The 19,881-nt window shown below is 35.6% G+C and overlaps 1 protein-coding gene across 1 annotated transcript in view; it reads left to right on the top strand.

Moving 5' to 3' along the window:
• The window catches only part of LOC124795564 (kinesin-like protein KIF17), a 190,007-nt gene that overhangs the window by 148,932 nt on the left and 21,194 nt on the right, over nucleotides 1-19,881 (top strand). The window contains exon 7 of the mRNA XM_047259637.1: nucleotides 17,676-17,910. Within this exon, the coding sequence (XP_047115593.1) occupies nucleotides 17,676-17,910 (235 nt within the window). The remainder of the gene's footprint in view (nucleotides 1-17,675; nucleotides 17,911-19,881) is intronic.

The following is a 19,881-nucleotide window of genomic DNA, read 5'->3' as shown; positions in this document are numbered from 1 at the left end:
ATCACTTGTACCTCCTTTTGTCACTTCTTCTCCTATCCCCCCACCCCCCACCCCCTGACCATCCTGTCCAGTTCAGATGACATCACTAACTTCAGCTCCAACCATTCAGCTTACTGGAGGAAACTGACATGTTAACGAAAAAAATAATTAGTCTGTGTTTCTGTGTCATTTTTGTTGTGATCTCTCGACTTTACCTGTGGAACTAGGGTGTCATTTCCACTATACAGTGCAGATAAGATAAGGGTTACAGTGATAGCAATATATGTACATGGTAAGAGAGAGGATAGAACTGGTACTCTTAATGAAGAAGAAAGAAAAGAAAGTGTAGGATCGAGAAGAAAAAGACAATAGACCCCAAATACAGATTTTGTTCCCCCCCCCCACCCAAGGTTCCCCTTCTGCTAGGGTTCTAGACTGTGATGCTGAAGAGAGAAGATGGTTGGCATTCCCTACAGAACAGACTGTCACACTTCACCCCTATGGATAAGCGGTAGAGATCTGACAGTCATACATTAGTCATCATTTAATTGTTGTCATTTGTCTTAATGTCTTTGTCAATTACCTTTGTGGATCTTAACAATTGTATGAGTACTTTGTCATTTTTGGAGGAAAGGTACATGATTTGAGGGGTGATAGTATTAGTAATTATGAACAAAAATCTTCATATGGACATATGCCCTATTCCAAATGGTTTGCAAGATGGAACACATTTTATATCATTTTTGTAAGTTTTTCTTGAATAACTATCTTGGAAACCATTTGGAACAGAGCATACATCCATATGAATTTTTTTGTTCAGAATCACCAATACTACCACCCCTCAAAGCATGTACCTTGCCTCCTGACTCACCCTGTATATCCCACATGTGACTGGTACTTCTGTACTTAGAAATATGTTATTCATTCCAGTAGACAACCTACCATATAAAACATATATAAAATCCAACCTATTACTTATATGGATGGTAAAAAATACGAATTCCTCTATATCAAATATATAAAAGTATTGGGGTCATTTTTATTAAGATTATAGAAATAAATACCTAATTTTATTGTACTCTAGCATTTTCTTCAATTTTTATAGTAAATCTTTATCTTCCTGCAACGAATAACAAAGATTATGCTATATCTATGTTTACAAAGTACAGATATCTCCGTAAAGTTTTAATAAATACCCTTCATGTTGCCTAAATCTCTCTAAAATAGTAAGAGAAGGTTGACAGATCTCAGAATAGTTTAAGAGGAAGAAATTATCTCATACAAAACTAAAATGGAAAGAAATGAAGTAATTAACTCAGAACCCGGTTGCCATCACCCCATCTAATCTGCAAGAGGGCATATTATCATGGAGACTTTAACATATTTACTCTATCAATGTTATAAAGTACTTTTTTGCATCCCATTCTGGGATTGATCAGAAATACTGCTTTGGGATGTGGTATCCCTATTGTTTTGAAAGGCCCAGCATATTTTGGGAAAAACTTATTTTTTTATTTCTTTATATTTGAACTCTGACAATATTCTCTTATTAGTACCAAATCATTTACATTAAATTATGGTATTTGTGCTCTTTAATTGTATTTGTGTACTCTTAATACTGCCTGCCTATTCAAATTGTCATTTACTATCTTAGTAAACTTCCTCAGGATCTATGTTTTTTGATAACGGCCTTTTAAATAGCTATAGCAAAGGTTCTCTGATAAAATTCTTATTTAATAGTTCAACAGGGGACAATCTTATTGACATATGAGGTAGTTTGTTCAGTATTTCATAGAACTCTGGAATCATCTGAATCCAAGTTGTATGTTCATCAGAGCAATATGTTCTACATAAATGACAAATTTCCTTTGTAGATCTCTCACACAGATTTGATTATGGGTCGTATTTAGATGTATGTGTACATGTTTAACTCCTTTCCAACCTAAAAATTCTTTAAAATTGTTACTCGTAACCTGTGATCCATTGTCGGTCAATAATCTTTTTGGTTTTCCTATATTTACAAAATACTTTTTAATCAGGTTGTGACAGTGTTTGTGGTTGCCTTCTTTGTAGGAAATAATTTTCCATTGTTTGACCAACATTCCACTAAGACAAAAATATATGTTACTCCTGCTCTTCCTGTTGGTAATTGTCCAAAAACATCTGCTGATGTAAGATCATACAGAGCCTTTGGTTTTGTAGGATACATCTTGTATGATACTTGGTTGCTAACATCTTTAACTTATAGTTCTTATTTTTCGACTTATGTTCTTGAAATAATAAGACTTACTCATACACTTAATACATTTGCACATGCAAAACTGTCTGTATCACTTATGTAAGAATTGTGTCTATTCATTTTCTGGGGTTTGTGGAATACTTAGCTTCCACTGTGCATTAATGGTACATAACTTTCAAAATAATGCTTCTTCCCTCATCATCCAAATAGATTTATCTTCTACCAACATTGGCATTTCTTCACATTTTTGTAACTTTTTCTTACAATAAACGCCTGTTCTTCTATCTTGTTTTATTTTTAATGCTTACTGTCTTACTCCATCATTTATATAACTTAATTGTCAAGAAGTTAATACTGAATATTACTCCCAGTCCTTCAGTTCTTGTTATGTCATTCACACCCTAAGATAGTCATGATGATGCATCCAGTTCTGTATTTTCTGAACCATTTATGTATTTAATTTCTATCTGGCCTCCTTGTAAGAATAATCCCCATCACATTAATTTGTCATGCAATAACCAATTTTCCATATGAAAAGATAATGCCTGATGATCTGAATATATTATGATCTTGGACTCCCAAATGAGTGTATCAGACTTTTCTTGCACCCCTTACAATAGCTAACAATTCCTTTTCTGTCACTGTATAATTTAGTTCATGTTCACCAAGACATCTGCTAGAGAATGCTGTTGTTCTGTGATCTCCTAACTCAGAATTCCATTCACCCTGGAACAGTTCACACACAATACCATATTCAGAAGCACTACAGGATTTGATAAAACTGGTACATTTACCAATGCCTGCTTAATATTACTGAATGCTTTTGATGCTCCTACGTCCCTATCTACTTTGTTGTTTGTTTCAGAAATGATAATAACCTGGGATCGTTCATGGGTTGGCCTTGTATGTAGTGATGATAGAATCCAACTAATCCCAGAAATGATCATAACTGTTTCAAATTTCATGGTTCCAGACTGTCTTTGACAGCCTCTATTCTTTTGGGATCTGGTCTTATTCCCTTCTCTCTACTAAATGTCCTATAAATTTCAGTTCTTCCTTTCCGAAATGCGATTTTGCTAACTTCATTGTGATACCCTTTTTCTGAAACTTTTCTAACATTTTAGTTAAGAATTCACAATGTTCTTCCCACATCGTTGATACTATTAACACATCATCTACATAAATAATTAATTCTTGTAGCAATTATTTACCATGTTCCTCAACTAGTGCTCTTATGAACACTGATACTGAAATATTTAACACAGAGAGTAACACTTTAAATTTATAAGTATTTCCATCAAAAAGGAACACAGCATACTTTTGTGAATTTTCATGTAATTTAACCTGCAAATAATTGGCAGTCAAATCAACTAAACTAAAATACCTTCCTTGTTCAAATTTCATTAACAAATCACCAGTAGGTACAGTTCTGTCTCTTTCTGTCTCTATATGTTCGTTTAAAACCTGTTCATCTAACACTAATTGCACTCCTCCCACTGCTTTCTTTACTACAAGTAAATGAAATGATCGTACGGCATTGTTGGCCGGGAGACCCCATGTTGGGTGTTCGGCTGCCGAATTTACTACAAGTAAAGGTTTGTTATAAGCACTTACCCTATTTTCTACCATTTTCTATTTTTCCTCATACACTGCTGGTATTAAAGTTATGGGAGCTGGGTAAGGATTTCCTTATTTTTTTTATCTTAAACTAACAAACATTATTGCTAATCACTCCTGGTTTTTCAGAAAATACATTCTTGTATTTCTTTAAGATCATATATGAATTATGTTGTTGTTCTTCAGTTAATATGTTGGATTCCTGAGATTTAATCTTTATTTGTTCCTAACAGATTTTCTGTTTCTTCTTCATCATTCACAAACTGAGCAGTGGCAACTAGAAATAAATCCCTGTTAGTTAACAACTTATTTTTTCTAAACAGTGTAATGTGATTAGAGCCTTCCTTGGCCCAATATAATACATTGTCATCGAAGTCAAGTTTTACTTATATTTTAATAGCCGATCTAGGCCTAACAATATATGTAGATTCACCTTGGATACTACTAATTAAATTCAGCATCACTGATCTCTAATGAGAGCCGAGTTTCTTCTCTGATTTGCTTTCCTTTACTACCAACTATTCCTGTGGTATAGACTCCTGTCAGTGGTATAATATAGGGCATTTAATTTTCTTTGTGAGAGTGTGCAGGTATTCTTGAGAAATTAATGGAATTTTGCTCCCTGAGTCTATGTAAGTATCTACATCTATATGTAATGCCTTTTCCCTAATTATGGGTTTTAATTACACCTCCTCTTCTATATTATCTTCTTGTAGTAACCATTCTCTTGTATGTGTTTATGAGTGAATGCAATTAAGTTTTCAGTTTATGGTCCTATGATAGTTTTGTTACATCCTGAATTTTCGCTCATGTCTCAGGATGTTGCCCATTTTCGATACTGTTGTTGGATAATTATTTGCATCTGTGCTTTGTTTGACCTTAGATGCATTCTGTTTTACTGCAGTGTCAATGATGCTTGGGTCATGACTACAAAAACCTGTGAATTATTCATTTTGCTGTTATTTCACTTTCTATTCTGATCTTTATTTGGTCTCATATCTATCCAACAAAAATTACTCTCTTTTTTCCTGGAAAATTTAAATGCATAGCATTCTCCCTCAAGTCCTGTATTTCCATTTCCTGTATTCTAATTTTCTGTATGATTGAAATGGCCTCTTTCTTTATTCAGGTTAACCAAACCTTCTACAGATTGTTCTACCCACTATATAATATTTCTTTTTGTGTTTGTAATTATTCTAATAATTCTGGAGATAATCCCATGTTAGATTTAGCTATTTTTCTTCTACATTGCTGTTTAGTGTTTTCTAATTCCTTCCATGATTTCTGTAACTCACTCTTATAATTAATATCGCAGTCAGCTAGTAGTGTCTACTTTTTTGTGTACTTTTTGCAGTTCCATTTCTTCTCCATGCTTCTCCAAATTAGTTAAAGTATATGGATCACTAGTAATTTCAATAAGTTTTTTATTCACTTATAATATTTCTACCCTAATTTGCATCTCTGAGATTTGATTGCATATGGTCTCTCTAACTGTGTCATCTTATCATTTACATCATTAAACTGTATTTTCACTTCTTGTCTAACTATATCACAATGCTTGACTATTTTCATTTCAAACTCTTTACGTAAATTAGCCTAAGGTTTCCTCTAATTTGGAAATTTTATCTTTTTTTTGTGGCTAAATCATCTAACATTTTTGTTAATTTGAGATAGTTCATGAGGTTTATCTGCATGACTTTAACTGTTTTGAGATAGTTCCTCCAGTTTTTCTGATGCTTTTAGTTTATCTAGAATTTCTGCTAAAGCCATGATATACATATTTTTAAATTACTGTACAACTTAAAGTGTGTATCACACTAAAAACTTTGGTTATTTATTAACATATTTTCACCATCACCCAATGTTTGTCAGTGTCAATCACAGTCAATTATTGCAAATTAAGTAATTACACACAGATTCTGGAGGCAGTACACTGTACAGATCACCTAATTTGACGTACCAGCTGCTGTAGAGCCCTGCTGATGTTGTCTTATGTGTGGCACAGTCTCAGACTGCTGCTATATAGCTGTTGCTGTACACAGCTGCACTGCCGCCGACTGTGAAGCGATGAAGTGTTGTCGTTGGAAGCTGTCCCAGCACCCATTGCTGTTGAAATCGCTCTCCAAAAATCTTCTATGTAGTTGGCTTATCTTCTCATGATTTATGTGCCAAGAACATACTCCAACACATGAATAATATTCATTGTTGACCTGGTTGCTATGGCCAACTGGTATTCATTTTGTTAAAGATCATGGTCATCTAAATTGTTTGAATTTAATTAAAGTTACAGTCCCTTTGGTTTGAATAATGTTGCTGTCATTCTACCATTACAGTGTATATGTGTATGATACAGTTGTTGATAGCTTATTTACTCCAGTCACCCTAGGCAATGACATACATCTTCCCATTTCTCATAAAATATTAGTTTTATTTCTTGTTATGCCTCTTTTACTTTATTTCCTTTTGTCCATGTCCTGTAAGGTTACCTCATGAGGTGAGAAACTCAACATCAGGACTGATGATCATTAAGTAGATGAAGTTAAGGAATTGTGCTACCTAGGCAGTAAAATAACCAATGACGTACGGAGCAAGGAGGACATCAAAAGCAGACTAGCAATGCCAAAAAGGGCATTCCTGGCCAAGAGATGTCTACTAATATCACATATTGGCCTCAATTTGAGGAAGAAATTTCTGAGAATGCATGTCTGGAGCACAGCATTGTGTGGTAGTGAAACATGGGCTGTGGGAAAACCAGAACAGAAGCGAATTGAAGCATTTGCAATGTGGTGTTACAGACGAATGTTGAAAATTAGGTAGAAGGTTCTGCACAGAACTGGAGAGGAAAGGAATATATGGAAGACACTGACAAGGAGAAGGGACAGGATGATAGGACATCTGTAAAGACATGAGGGAATGACCTCCATAGTACTAAAGGGAACTGTATATGGCAAAAACTGTTGAAGAAGGTGACAGACATTCAAATACATCCAGCAAATAATTGAGGACTTAAGGTAGCAAGTGCTGTTCTGAGATGAAGAGGTTGGCTCAGCAGAGGAATTTGTGGCAGACCGCATCAAACCAGTCAGAAGACTGATGACTCAAAAAAAAAAAAAGGTTCTGTGAAAGTAGAATATCATTATGTAGCAGTGACAGTTTCCTCCTCCTTCATGTAAATTTACAATCTCTTAGGTGTAAAATCAATGAATTACAGTACTGGCTTGATAAAATCAACTGCAGTGTTCTATGCATCAATGAACACTGGATGAAAGACACTGAAATAGATTTGTGTGTTCCTCTTGGATATTAGTTAGTTACAAGCTACTGCAGAAAAAAGTATTACACATGGTGGGATCTCAATATATGTCAAAAGTAACCTTGAATTGCATTACTCAGTTATAGACCTTAGTAGAATATTCCTTGAAGCTACAATAGAAGTAGCTGGTGTGGTAATGCACGAACAGAAAACTGTAATTCTCTCAATCTATCGGATCCCAGGCTCTGATGAGATAGTATTTATAGAAAAATTAATACTTTAATATAGCTGTTGTCAAAATATAAACAGCATAGAATTGTAATTGTAGGTGATATTAACATAGATATTAGGGCAAAGAGAAAAAATGTAATTCATATGATTAACACTCTGAAGTCATTAAACTATTACTGTCTCAATGAAAAACCCACTAGACTGAACACATGCCTTGATAACATAAGTAGCAATGTACAAAGAGACTCCATACAATGTGATGTAATAGAATTAGGATATCAGATCGCGCAGGGCTATGGCTTCAAATAGAAAATCCAGCCTTCAGTTCTACAGAGAGAGAAGTGACATATAGAATTCTAGGTGAATCCAATGTAAACAAAATGATAAATCAGTTAAAAGAAATGGATTGGATTCATGTAATGGATAACAAGAAAACGATTAATAAATGTTTTTCCATTTTCCTGACAGAGATTAAGCATTTAGTAGAAATGACATGCCCCTTGGTAACCAAAATGTACCAGAGTAATATTACTCATAAGCAACAAAATACTAACAAGAGGTACACCCCACAACTTAACAATCTCAGAATACTACCGATGATTATGAAAGACAAATCTCATAACAGTGATAGGGACAAGGAGAAACCTTTACAGATTAGAAATAAAAAATGCTAAGTGCTGTGCAAATGATGAATATATTTTAAATTCTAAAAATAAATGTAAAGCTGCTTGGACTGTCATTAAAAGGGAAATTAATAATACCAATAAAGAAAGGAATATCCCTATTGACTGCAATATTCTCAATGAATATTTTGTAAATAACATCACCACCCCCACCCATCAATTCTGCCTCTGATGCTGAAGCATTGCTCACTTGCGCAAAACAACAAGAAGTGAGAAGTTCACTTGGAGCCGAATCACATTAAATGATATTCATAAGTCAATAAACAAATTAAGTAATTCCAAAACAGAAGACTATTATGGACTCAGTAATTTCATCATAAAACATATAGCAAAAGAAATTAAAATGCCACTTCTCTCACTATCACACAGTACTTGATGAAGGAATATTCCCCGACTGTCTGAAGCTCACAATTACATTGCTTGTGTATAAAAAAGGTGAAAGAAATCTCCCAAATAACTACAGACCCATTTCAATAGTACCAATCATATCCAAGTTAGTAGAAAATTGTGTGCATAAGCAGATATACAGGTATTTTCCAAGTTAGTAGAAAATTGTGTGCATAAGCAGATATACAGGTATTTTGAAACCAACAAAATTTTAAATGAACAACAGTTTGGCTTCAGATCACACCTATCAACTGTGAAAGCAGTAGAAGCTTTGGTGAGCAATGTTTATGAAGGGTATGAAAAAAGGGTATCAATGTCTGGAACACTTAATGACCTAAGTAAAGCATTTGGCTTGGTGTCACATGACATACTCATCAAAAAGTTAAAATACTATGGCATTGAAGATGATACAATCCATCTATTCAAATCTTATCTAAGCAATAGGTTAGAACTTGTATATGCAAATAAGCAGAGGTCAGAAATACTCCCTATAGAAAGAGGAATACCCCAAGGCTCTGTTCTTGGACCTTTCCTGTTCATTGTCTATGTTAATGACTTCTCAAATTACATACTGTGTAAGAACATACTATATGCTGATGATATGACATTAATAAGTACAGGAGATAACTTACAGAGTGTACTGGACAAAAATAGAGAAATGATGAAAATGGCTAATTACTAGTGCCAGGCTAACCAGCTGCGCACAAATCAAACAAAAACAGGAGAAATAGTATTTAATCTCAAGTAACTGAAAATGAAAACAAAACAGTGAAATTACTTGGACTAATCATAGACCAAAACCTCTCATGGGAAGGACACACCAATTATCTATGTAGTAAACTAGCACGAGTACTTTTCTTATTGTATAAATTAAGAAACAGTGTGAGCAAGCAATTGCTACTCCACTGATACTATGCTTTTTTTCATTCCAAACTGCAATATGGAATATTGCTTTGGGGTAACTTACCAGGGGCTGAATGTATTTTCAGATGGCAGAAGAAAGCCATCAGGTGCATGGAAGGGTTAGCACCCAGAGAGTCCTGCAGAAATTATTTTAAATCTCTTGGCGCAACGACAGTGCCAAGAATGTACATATATAACTGTTTAAAATATGCCAGAGAAAATCTGAAAAAATTGAACAAGAGATGTGATGTGCATGCACACAGTACAAGAAACAGTCACCTGCTGGACTTGCCTTCCACAAGATTTGCTGTAGTCCATAATAACTATAAGTGCTTAAGCATAAAATTTTTCAATAAGTTACCATGCTCAGCTCATACAGTACCACTAAATAAATATAAGAATACATTGCAAACCTGGCTAAAAAACAACGAATTCTATACAACTGAATAATTCTTAGAAACTGATCATCAAAATATATGTTTTACCTAAGCTATTAAGAAAATGTTGTGATATTATATAAGATAGTTATTTGCTGTGATTCTTTCCTTATGTGTGTGTTTAATTATTGTATAAAGCATTGTTTTACATAATGCTGAAGAAAAGGTCTTTAGTTCCTTTTCTCCCCTTTCTGTACATATTTGAATATCGTACTGAAACTAAAACCCTCTGCTAACTTTGGCAAAGCCAATTGTATGAAAAATACTGAAAGGCTAATAAAAATATTCTATTCTATTCTATATTTTATTCTATTCTATTATTCAATGTCAATTTTTGAAATTTCTTGGTTACAGGCTTTAACACCTAACTCAGATTTAATTACTGACCACACAGCCTTTGTCTTATTTTTATGATTTAAAACTAGCCTGTTATTTACCAGTTGTTTTGATGCTCTGACAACTCTTTTAAATATGGTTGTATAGCGTCTAACATATTTAATGAAATCAATATCTTTATTATATTTTAGTACTCTATGCACTTGCCTTTTCCTTACACTGGAAATTTTTATGCCTTGGGTAAACCACTTTATTTTTTATTTTGTTGCTGCACAGTCTAGGTGGAAATGTTTCATTAAAGTCACCAAGAAAACTATTTATCAATTTCTCAAAGTTTTCGTCACTTGAGTTGCAATGATCAAAAGCCATGTTTTCTCTTTTAGTTTCACACTAAATGTTAGCAAGTTTTCTTTGCTAAAGTTCCTGCTCGTATGGGTTCTCATACATGAAATGTTCGTGTCTGTCTGTGGCAGCTAAATGAAAAATGCACAATGATCTGAAATACCTAGATCTAGACAAAATTTATACACATCTTCATATACATAATTAGTTAGAACATTGTCAATACATGTTGTTGATTGCCCATTGTCTCTGATAGATTCAAGGAAATTCCATTTGAATCCATATTTCTTTACTAAGTTACTGAATCTTGAAGCATGGCTACTATCACAGGTGAGGTCAATATTAAAATCAGCAGCTATTACTAGTTTTTTTTTTCTTTTTTTCTCTACAAAGGTCTTCTAGCATAATTTGATGCTTAGATAAAAATAGGACTGATGTTGATGTCCCTGGAATTCTTTATTTTGAGATTATTATAACATTTGCTTGTGAGTCCACTATTTCTACACAACAGCTCTCAAACACACATTCATCATTTAAGTAATTAAAACAGTTTCTGGTCTCATAACTTGTATCACTATGTAGAAGTATACATGAGCCTCCACGTGACTTGTTTCTTCTGCGAAAGCTACTTGCTAATCTGAAGTTCCCTATCTTGTTTAGAATTTTAATTGTGTCCTCAGTAAACCAGTGCTCATTTAAACAAACAACTCTAATATTTGCACATTCTGACAGAATGATTTCCAGTTCATCTACTTTGGAGTTTTTATTGTTTGAAGCATCAGTGTTTAAACCATTTATATTTCAGTGGATAACATACCTGCTTTGACTATTAGTTATGGGCTTTAGCACATTTCTTGCCAGATGATAATGGTCTGGCTCTGTCTTTCTTAATGCTACACAAGTTTTTTCACCCCCATCACCACTTACAATTTGCTTTATTTTTTTTTTGACCTGACAAGTATCTATGAACATCTTAATGAATATTTTTGAGCTCAACCTATTCAGATGTAGACCAGCTTTGGCAAGACACTTTGCACTTAGAATTTGTTGGGATCAATGAAAATGACTCCTAGTTTATTGCACTGTTCTTTAATATTGCCATTTATTATCTGCACATAGCTGTCACTCACCGATCGCTTGTACACAGTCCCACTTATTATTATTCTGGAATTTGAGTACAGTCTTCTGGCTATTCAGATGAGTTCCATTGTGTGGTTTCCAATTTCTTCCTCACTGTTGTTTCGAAGTGAATTTGTTCACATGGGAATAAAAATACCTTCTGGATTTCTGCTATGCTCATTTGCTGCATTTTATCATGAGCTTAAGACATTGTTAAGGTGTGTATGCAATTGATGTGTCCTGATTCCAGTTCGAATGTTGATTTCGGAGTTTGGAACAACCATGTTTTTCAACAATGAGTCACCTATAATAAAGAATTCACTTATTCAGTTCTTATTATAATGCTTCTTTCAGTCTTTTTTGTACATTACACTGGTCTACTTATATTTGTTTGGTTCTTCCATACCTTCCATATAGCATTTAAAAGGAAATTAAAAGAATTTCTGAATGGCAACTCCTTCTACCTATTAGACAAATTTTTGGATATAGTAAGTGGGTAATATACCCCCCCCCCCCCAACCCCCCTCCCCCCGAAAAAAGAAAAAAAAATTAAGTGTCACGTAATATTTTGTGTAATGCAATATCTTGTATAGACACCTTTTATTAACCTGAAATGTTCCACATCATTACGAAGTGTCGTATTCATGATCTATGGAACAGATACTAATCTAATCTAATCAGTTTCTTTTTCTTTCGTAATGGCAGCTGCATTTTTTTGTGGTTTGTCAGTTGTATCGCTCCGCGTATTTGCTGAAGTAGGTCCATCTGATACTGGAGTTTTTTCACGTACACAACACTTCATGTTTCAATGCAATATTTTCTTGCTTTAGCATCATCAGTTCTGCTTTCAGAGCATCAGTGTCACTTTGAAGAAGACGAATAATTTTGTCCTTAGAACTTGGGGCGGATGTTAATTGTGCATTTTCGTCATTTATACAGTTGAGGCATGTCCACTGAATAACATCATTCATAAATTTCAGACACACATTTGCGCACTTCTCGTGTAACCAAAAGTTGCACTTAATGCACCGAATTCCTTTGACTACACATTTTTTACACCTTCTGCACGAAGAACCATTTATTTTCAATTGATTTTGGAGCGTCCTATCACCACACAATCCTACCAGCAATTAACCCATGCGTAAATCACTGGCTCTCTCTGTTAGTCTAGGGGTAGACTTCTTCATAAGGTTCAGTCACCTCAAATTTTATAAAAAGTAGTTGCTGACATCTAGTTGGAATTCTAAAGTCTACTAGGCTCAACATAGATGCCGCTTCAAAATGACATGCCAACTATTGGTGACTAAGTTTTAATAAAATAGTTTATTGACCCATTGATCTCCCACAAAACTGCTGACTGCCGAACAACATGAGTTATTATGTTGAAATGATAAATTGTTCAAGCCCCCAAGAATGGATTGTTACTTCACTATATAAATTAATTAATTACTTTGAAAACACAATGGTTCACAGTCCTAAATGCCTTTAAGTGAAGAAATTTAAATGAAGTTCCCGCGAATCTGTGAGAGACTAAGTCAAACACTACAAAATAATATGAGTCTATGCTAAAATATTTCTAAGTCCCACGCAATGCGAAATATTTCAAACACCTAACAAATGTGGCTTTATCACGACTCATATCCATGTGCATGCTACCTCCTTCAACTCAATCCAAACTGAGTCTGCCACCTTTCCATACTGAATGACCATGAGGAATGTGGCCACTGAGTTTCTAAAGATTTGGTCACCCCCTCCAGAAAACTGTCACCATTTTCCAGCTCTCAGCATCCCCACCCACATAAAGTATGCACATTAATATCTCATAAGGATGTCATGTGATGACCAGTCCTTTTTGCACAATTGCTATTAGCTGTGTGCTAAAATTCTACCTTATACACATATAAAATAATAATTTTTGGGTACCATAGTTTGCCCTTATATCAAAGTTTTGTGCTTGCAATGGTGAGAATTGTTTATTCTATGGTACAACTATAAATGATGCATTTCTGTAGGATATTATTAGAATTTGTATATCATCAATGAAATTTAAATTGTGGGCAAAATTATGCAAATTTAACATAAAACAATAAAAATTGACACTAAAAATAATAAATCTTAAAATCCAAATGGGGGGTGGGGAGTGTTATCACTGTCCACATGTACTGTCATGCTGTCAGTGATATGCTGATTTCAATTAATTTTGCAATTTAATTATTAAAATTATTGAACATGCAACTACATACCTACGTAGATGTGTCTTATCAAGAGCTACAAACTGAGTGCTGGATCTCTTTTGTGGGTTGAACAGTATATCATTTATAAATTATTTAGTGTATTATTTGTATTCAACCCTATTTGTATCTGTATCTCCTCTCATATAACATTTCCAGTCATATCTGTGTACCATTGGATTCGTAATCAAATTATGTTTCCTTTCTTACCTTGTGCTCACCCATAATCAGCACAGTTCATGCTGCTCGTGCACAAATAAGTACAAAGAAGTTTGGAAGTTTCAACAGCTACCAGATGCTGACACCATGCTCAGCCCTTGAACAGCCCACATGGAGCCAGGCCACGTGCACTGTGCACCACCACCAAGCCTCGGCACCACTGCTGGTCGACTGGTGGTGTGAACTCTGCCCGTGTTCACTGCATGCACATGACTTAAATACTGCACTCAAACAGAATCCTACTACACGGATATGACTTTGTGTATTACACCTCCAACATGAATCTGCTGGCATACTAATCTTTGTAACAGATTTGCTTATGATGATCTCTTTCTTGATATTCAAAATGACTTTTTACAATAATACAATATTTTACAGTGTTATACTGAATCTTATTAATAACTACTTCCTTACATAATCTTGACAGAACTATTAAGATTCGAGACAGGATGGTAAAGAAGTGTAACTCCTGATCCTCTCCTGAACAATGATTTTCTTCTGCATACTTTAATCCAACTTGTTTATATCCATTTGAATTGGAAAATACTGGAAACCTTTACGATAATGAATGTGGTGAATATAGAAATGGCCTGGAAAATGCCAGCCAACTATACAACAGATTCCAGGTGCTTCAACAATATTTCAGTGTAACAACTGGAAGTAGGTAGCAGTGGTAGAATGAACCGCAATACTGTTCAGGAGGTGCTGGGGGTGGGTACAGCCTAGATTAGAGAGTGAAATTTTTCTACAGATCCTGGCTACAATTTCCCAGGAGAAGATGTTTTCTATCAGAGTGTCCACAGAAGAGGATCTACATAGTGATACAATGGTTATTCATCTAGACAGCCAAGCAGCTCTGAAATCTCCATAAGCCCCTGCAACAAGAAGAAAGATCATTACAGGATACTGTGAATCCCTTGTGAGGGTGGAGGAAAGCAATAGGGCAATTCTGTTATGGTTCCTGTCACTCGGATATTATTGGTAATGAGAGATAGCTGCGGAGGAGTGATGACTTCATTGTTGGACTAGAACCTGCCATAATCACCACAAAGGTGATAGTAAACTCTAAACTACGTAGCTGGATCATGAGGCAGCACTTAGGATATTGAATTAAGATTCAAAAACAAATCATGGTAAAATAATGATGCAGAAAACATTTTTTAAAAGAAGTTCTTCAATCCTGGACTCAACAAAGGGCAGAGTAAAGTCATTGTAGGTCCAATGTCTTAACATGGGAACTTCAGGAAACACCTGCACAGTATGAATGGAAAAAAAGAAGCCACTAAGTGCAAACTGTGTGGTGTGGGAGATGAAACTGCGCCATATTTATTCTTCCAATGTGAAGCACTGGAGACCGAAAGACACAAGACATTTGGGTCATTAATATGTGAAGAGGTTGTATCTAACAAAATTATAGTAAAAGATCTGCTACTACTCTTCAAGAACACTGCCTAGCTTGATTAGAATGACACTGAACTTAATTTCAGTGTGGGCAATAGGGAGCTAAGATCACTGTTGTTTTGTGTCCCTGATTAAATCAAATGAGTGTTCATTTTTGAAAGACTAATCAATTATTGGAGATGTTTGGTGGGCTGTTATGTTTTATACTGTCTTAATCACTTCCCTGTTCTGTCATTTTTTAATGTTAACTGATTTTCAGATGTAGCAAAAAGGTGCAGCCAAATTTTCTGAAGACATTACTCACACACGGAAGAAGAAAATATGTTATAAGAACATGTCATGGAAACATTTAATTTCCACATTAAAACTCATTTTCTACAATTCTTCATAGTGCATTAATAATGGGAAACACAAAGAAACAGAATGTGTCACCATATCACAAAATGTTAAAATATTTTCCATAATCTCAGATGCACTGGTGTAGTATTTTTGCATGTTTTCACAGCCTTCCATGATGTAGGCAAAAAGTCTCTCTTCATTTTGTACCAGAATTCAAGAAACAAAAGTTTCAGATGCTCTAACAAATTTAAGTCTAGTGGGTTCATGGAATATGTTACGTGGGAGCCTATATACATTAACACTGAAATGAGGATTATACTCTATTGTTCCTAAAATACTTTTTTTGACATCACAGGTGAAGGCACATCATCCAGAACATCAAGTAGCATGTTCTTTAAGAAAGCAATATACGTTCATCTGTGGGTGGAAGAAGATGAGGCCCTAACAGAAAGTCACCAACAATGCTGCCCCAAACACTGACAAAAAACCTGCATTGATAACCCACTTCAATCTGCAAATCATGCAACTAACCTCTGTGATGTACAGAACTAAGCCAGAGATGAAATCAGTACCCAGAACACTGAGATATAACAGATCACTTATGAACAAATAACCTTTTCTTGCAGTTCTGGTTACTGCTCTATGAGGGAACAAAGCAAAATTAGTACTAAGGAAAAATCAGTTTATTTTAATGTGTTCCAATCATTGTATGAGGATGGAACACCACATAAATTGTTTGGTTGAGAGAGAGCAGCAGTTAAATGATGGCTCTGGTAAGAATTATTGTATGAAACTGACCTCTGATTTAAAAAAAAAAAACAATTTATGATTAGGGAATTCAGATCAGTTATTTAGTTATGGCTGTTTTTCTTGATCCAACAGCTGCTGCTAGTGGCAATTTATACATTCACATAATTACAGCTAGTTTCACACAGAGCTCAGTGTACCTGTATGCAAATACACATTACTAACACACATTTGCAGTAGATGAGTGATCCTGTGGCAATTTATACATTCACATAATTACAGCTAGTTTCACACAGAGCTCAGTGTACCTGTATGCAAATACACATTACTAACACACATTTGCAGTAGATGAGTGATCCTGTTATCATCAACAGTGTATTGTTTCTTCTAAAAACTAAACAGACAGATAGAGGTCACATTTAATTTTGGCATGATTCTGCAGTACTACTGTAACTAATGAAGTTAAAAACAGAAAATGGGTGGGCATATTAGAAGGTGAAGGGGTTTTCATCCTTCTGTGTGTCTTTCAGTTGCAAGTAGCAGATGTCAGCATCCCATACTACCCAAGATGATGAGTGGTTCTTCAACTTTTCTATTGTTGGGACACCTTTATTCTATTATCTTGTGTGATATGCATAATGAGTGGCACAGCCATGATCATGTGCTAATTGGCTCGTCACGTGAGCATTTGCTTTCTTTTACAATAAACTGTTTGGGAACCAAATCCATGATGGACAATAGGAAACCATTATGTGCTTGCTGTGTCCCTAATATTACTTTAAACAGTTTATGCTACATTTAGGTAAATCCAAGATTTACAACTTAACCAGACATTACCATGGCGGCATACTGAAAACTTCATGTAAGAAAGAGTTTCATACTTTGCATTCTAACATTATAGTGTTGTGTGCTTCCCATAATTAACATAGTAGGAAAGTTGTTGAAGGTGATTTCATACATGGAAATAAATTGTTTCTAGACCCATATCTATAGACCATATTTTCTCCTCCAATATGTGAAGAACATTTTCTGACAATTTGGGCATTCCTCTCTCCCTAGTGTATGGAGTAACACTTGTGTCTATGCATATACATGAATGTGTTCTTTATTCAGCAGTACTTCTCAGAGAACTGTTAATCCTCTATTTGTAAAAATGTAATGTAAATATATTTGTAATTTGCTACTGTAAATTTGTTATTGATCATTTTTCAGGATTCACTAGGTGGCAACACAAAGACACTTATGATTGCATGTCTTTCACCAGCTGATAGTAACTATGAAGAAAGTTTGAGCACACTGCGTTATGCTAACAGAGCAAAAAATATCAAGAATAAGCCCCATATCAATGAAGATGCAAAAGATGCACTTCTGAGAGAGTATGAACAAGAAATACAAAGATTGAAAAACCTTGTAGAAACATCTTGCACTACTCGTGCTTGGTTATCAGGTACTTCACTCTTAATAGTTTTCTAGCTTTGTCTTTCTTACTAGTTTTATGTCTCAAAGAAATACACAGAAGTGTGTTATATTGAAATTAGTAAAGTTCGTTGGTATTTGTACACAACTGAAGGTGATTGCATAAAAGCTTCCTGGATGCCCTTCATTTCCATACCTACCAGATGTGTGGGATTTTACAACAGGGTAAGACACTTGTTCTCAGAGCAAGTAATATTTGATAGTGGTTGGATGGACATTGTAGAGAACTTCAGAAAATGGCCTGACCACTACATCTGCTAAACATGAACAGTATGAATAGAACAGAGTAGTTCATGGAACACATTGGAGAAATATTTTTCATTTTCAAGAATTTTTATGTGCATGCCGAGATCTGTACCCACCCTTTGAAACACATAGATTCATTATTTTTTCAGAGCCTTTCATCCTCTTCATTAATCAATCCCATATTGTTTGGATTCACTTTGTGCTATTAAGAGATGATGATCCTACAATTTAGTGTGCTACTGTCAGTGTGTATTTTTGAGAGAAAAATCAATCATTTGCACATATTCTGCTGCAAATGAATGTTGCATTTTCATTATTTTGCTACTCTGTAAATCTGTGCAAAGCTAGGATGAGGTGTGTTGTGACTCGCCGATCATTCAAAGTGCTGCCACACAATTACACACGTCCTCTATGTGTGGCACTGTCTGCCAGCCATGCAGCAGCTGTGCCACTTAAGCGGCCAGCCGAGCAGTGGCCGCTAGACTGGGACTCAGTGCTCATTCAAATGCTAACTTGTACACATGTCTTACTTGCCAACTTACTCTGTGACTTATATGTGTTGTGTCGTTCCGAAATATATGTGTTAAACTTGAAGTTCTAACAATTGGCGACGAGGTAGTGGATTTTTCCTTTTCACCGTTGACTCACAGGGTTCCATGGCTACTGTCTAGCAACTATTGCAATATCTCCTTGAACAGCAAACGCTTCTAACAGCGGCAATTCACGATTTTGTCGCGGCATCAAATGCGGGGCGTTTCTCGTCCTTGGCTATACCTCCTTTTCCTCCTTACGACGAGACGGCGGAAGACTGGTCTGATTATGAAAAACGTCTTTGACAGCACTTCTTGGCATTTCATGTCACGGATGAACAACCATGTAAGTCTCTGTTCCTTTCCTGGATTTCACCTCAAATGTATCGGTTGTTGTCGCAATTGGCTCCTTTGAAGGATCCTGCGTCTTTGTCCTTTGCTGAAATGTGCTCACTTCTGTCTGTCTATTTTCAAAAGCAAACGCATGTGGTAGCCTCTCGTGTTGCCTTTTATCGTTGTCAAAAATAACCACATCAATCCTATCGTGCTTGGGCTGCTGAACTTCACGGCCTCAGTCGAAAGTGTCAATTTGTTACTGACCTTCACAAAGAATCCTATGCCGATTCAATGGTACGGGATGCAATTATCTGGTCGGCGTCCAACAAAGAAGTTTGGCAACGTGCCCTTCAGTTGGCGAATCTGACTCTAGATGAAGTTCTCTCCATTGCGCAGTCTTTTTAAATTTCTCACGCCACTGGGGCACAAATAGAGGCGTGGGGTGATGTCGGGGAAATATAACCTCTGTGTGCTGTTGACGACGTGTGCGGCGCATCCCCGCCGGATGACGTGGCCGCAGTGCGCTCCCACGCACAGCATCAGCCTAGCCGTAAACAACCCGCTAAGAAACTGCAGCAAAATCCCCGGCAACTTCCTTCATGTCCGCGGTGTTTTACGAAACATTCACGTGAGGATTATCCCCAACATTGGGCTGTGTGTCGCAATTGCAAAAAGAACAGTCATGTGTCTTCCGTTTACAAATCCGACCGCATACATGATGTTCATGAACATGACGCTGATTCTGATTTTGTGTTGTCTGTCAATTGCACTTCTTCCCTTTCAGGGAAGTTATTCCTCACTGTCCAAATCCTTGGTCGAGATGTTCGCAT

This window comes from Schistocerca piceifrons, chromosome 4, assembly GCF_021461385.2.
Source record: "Schistocerca piceifrons isolate TAMUIC-IGC-003096 chromosome 4, iqSchPice1.1, whole genome shotgun sequence".
Lineage (NCBI taxonomy): Eukaryota > Metazoa > Arthropoda > Insecta > Orthoptera > Acrididae > Schistocerca > Schistocerca piceifrons.
This window is presented reverse-complemented; position numbering and strand designations above follow the sequence as displayed.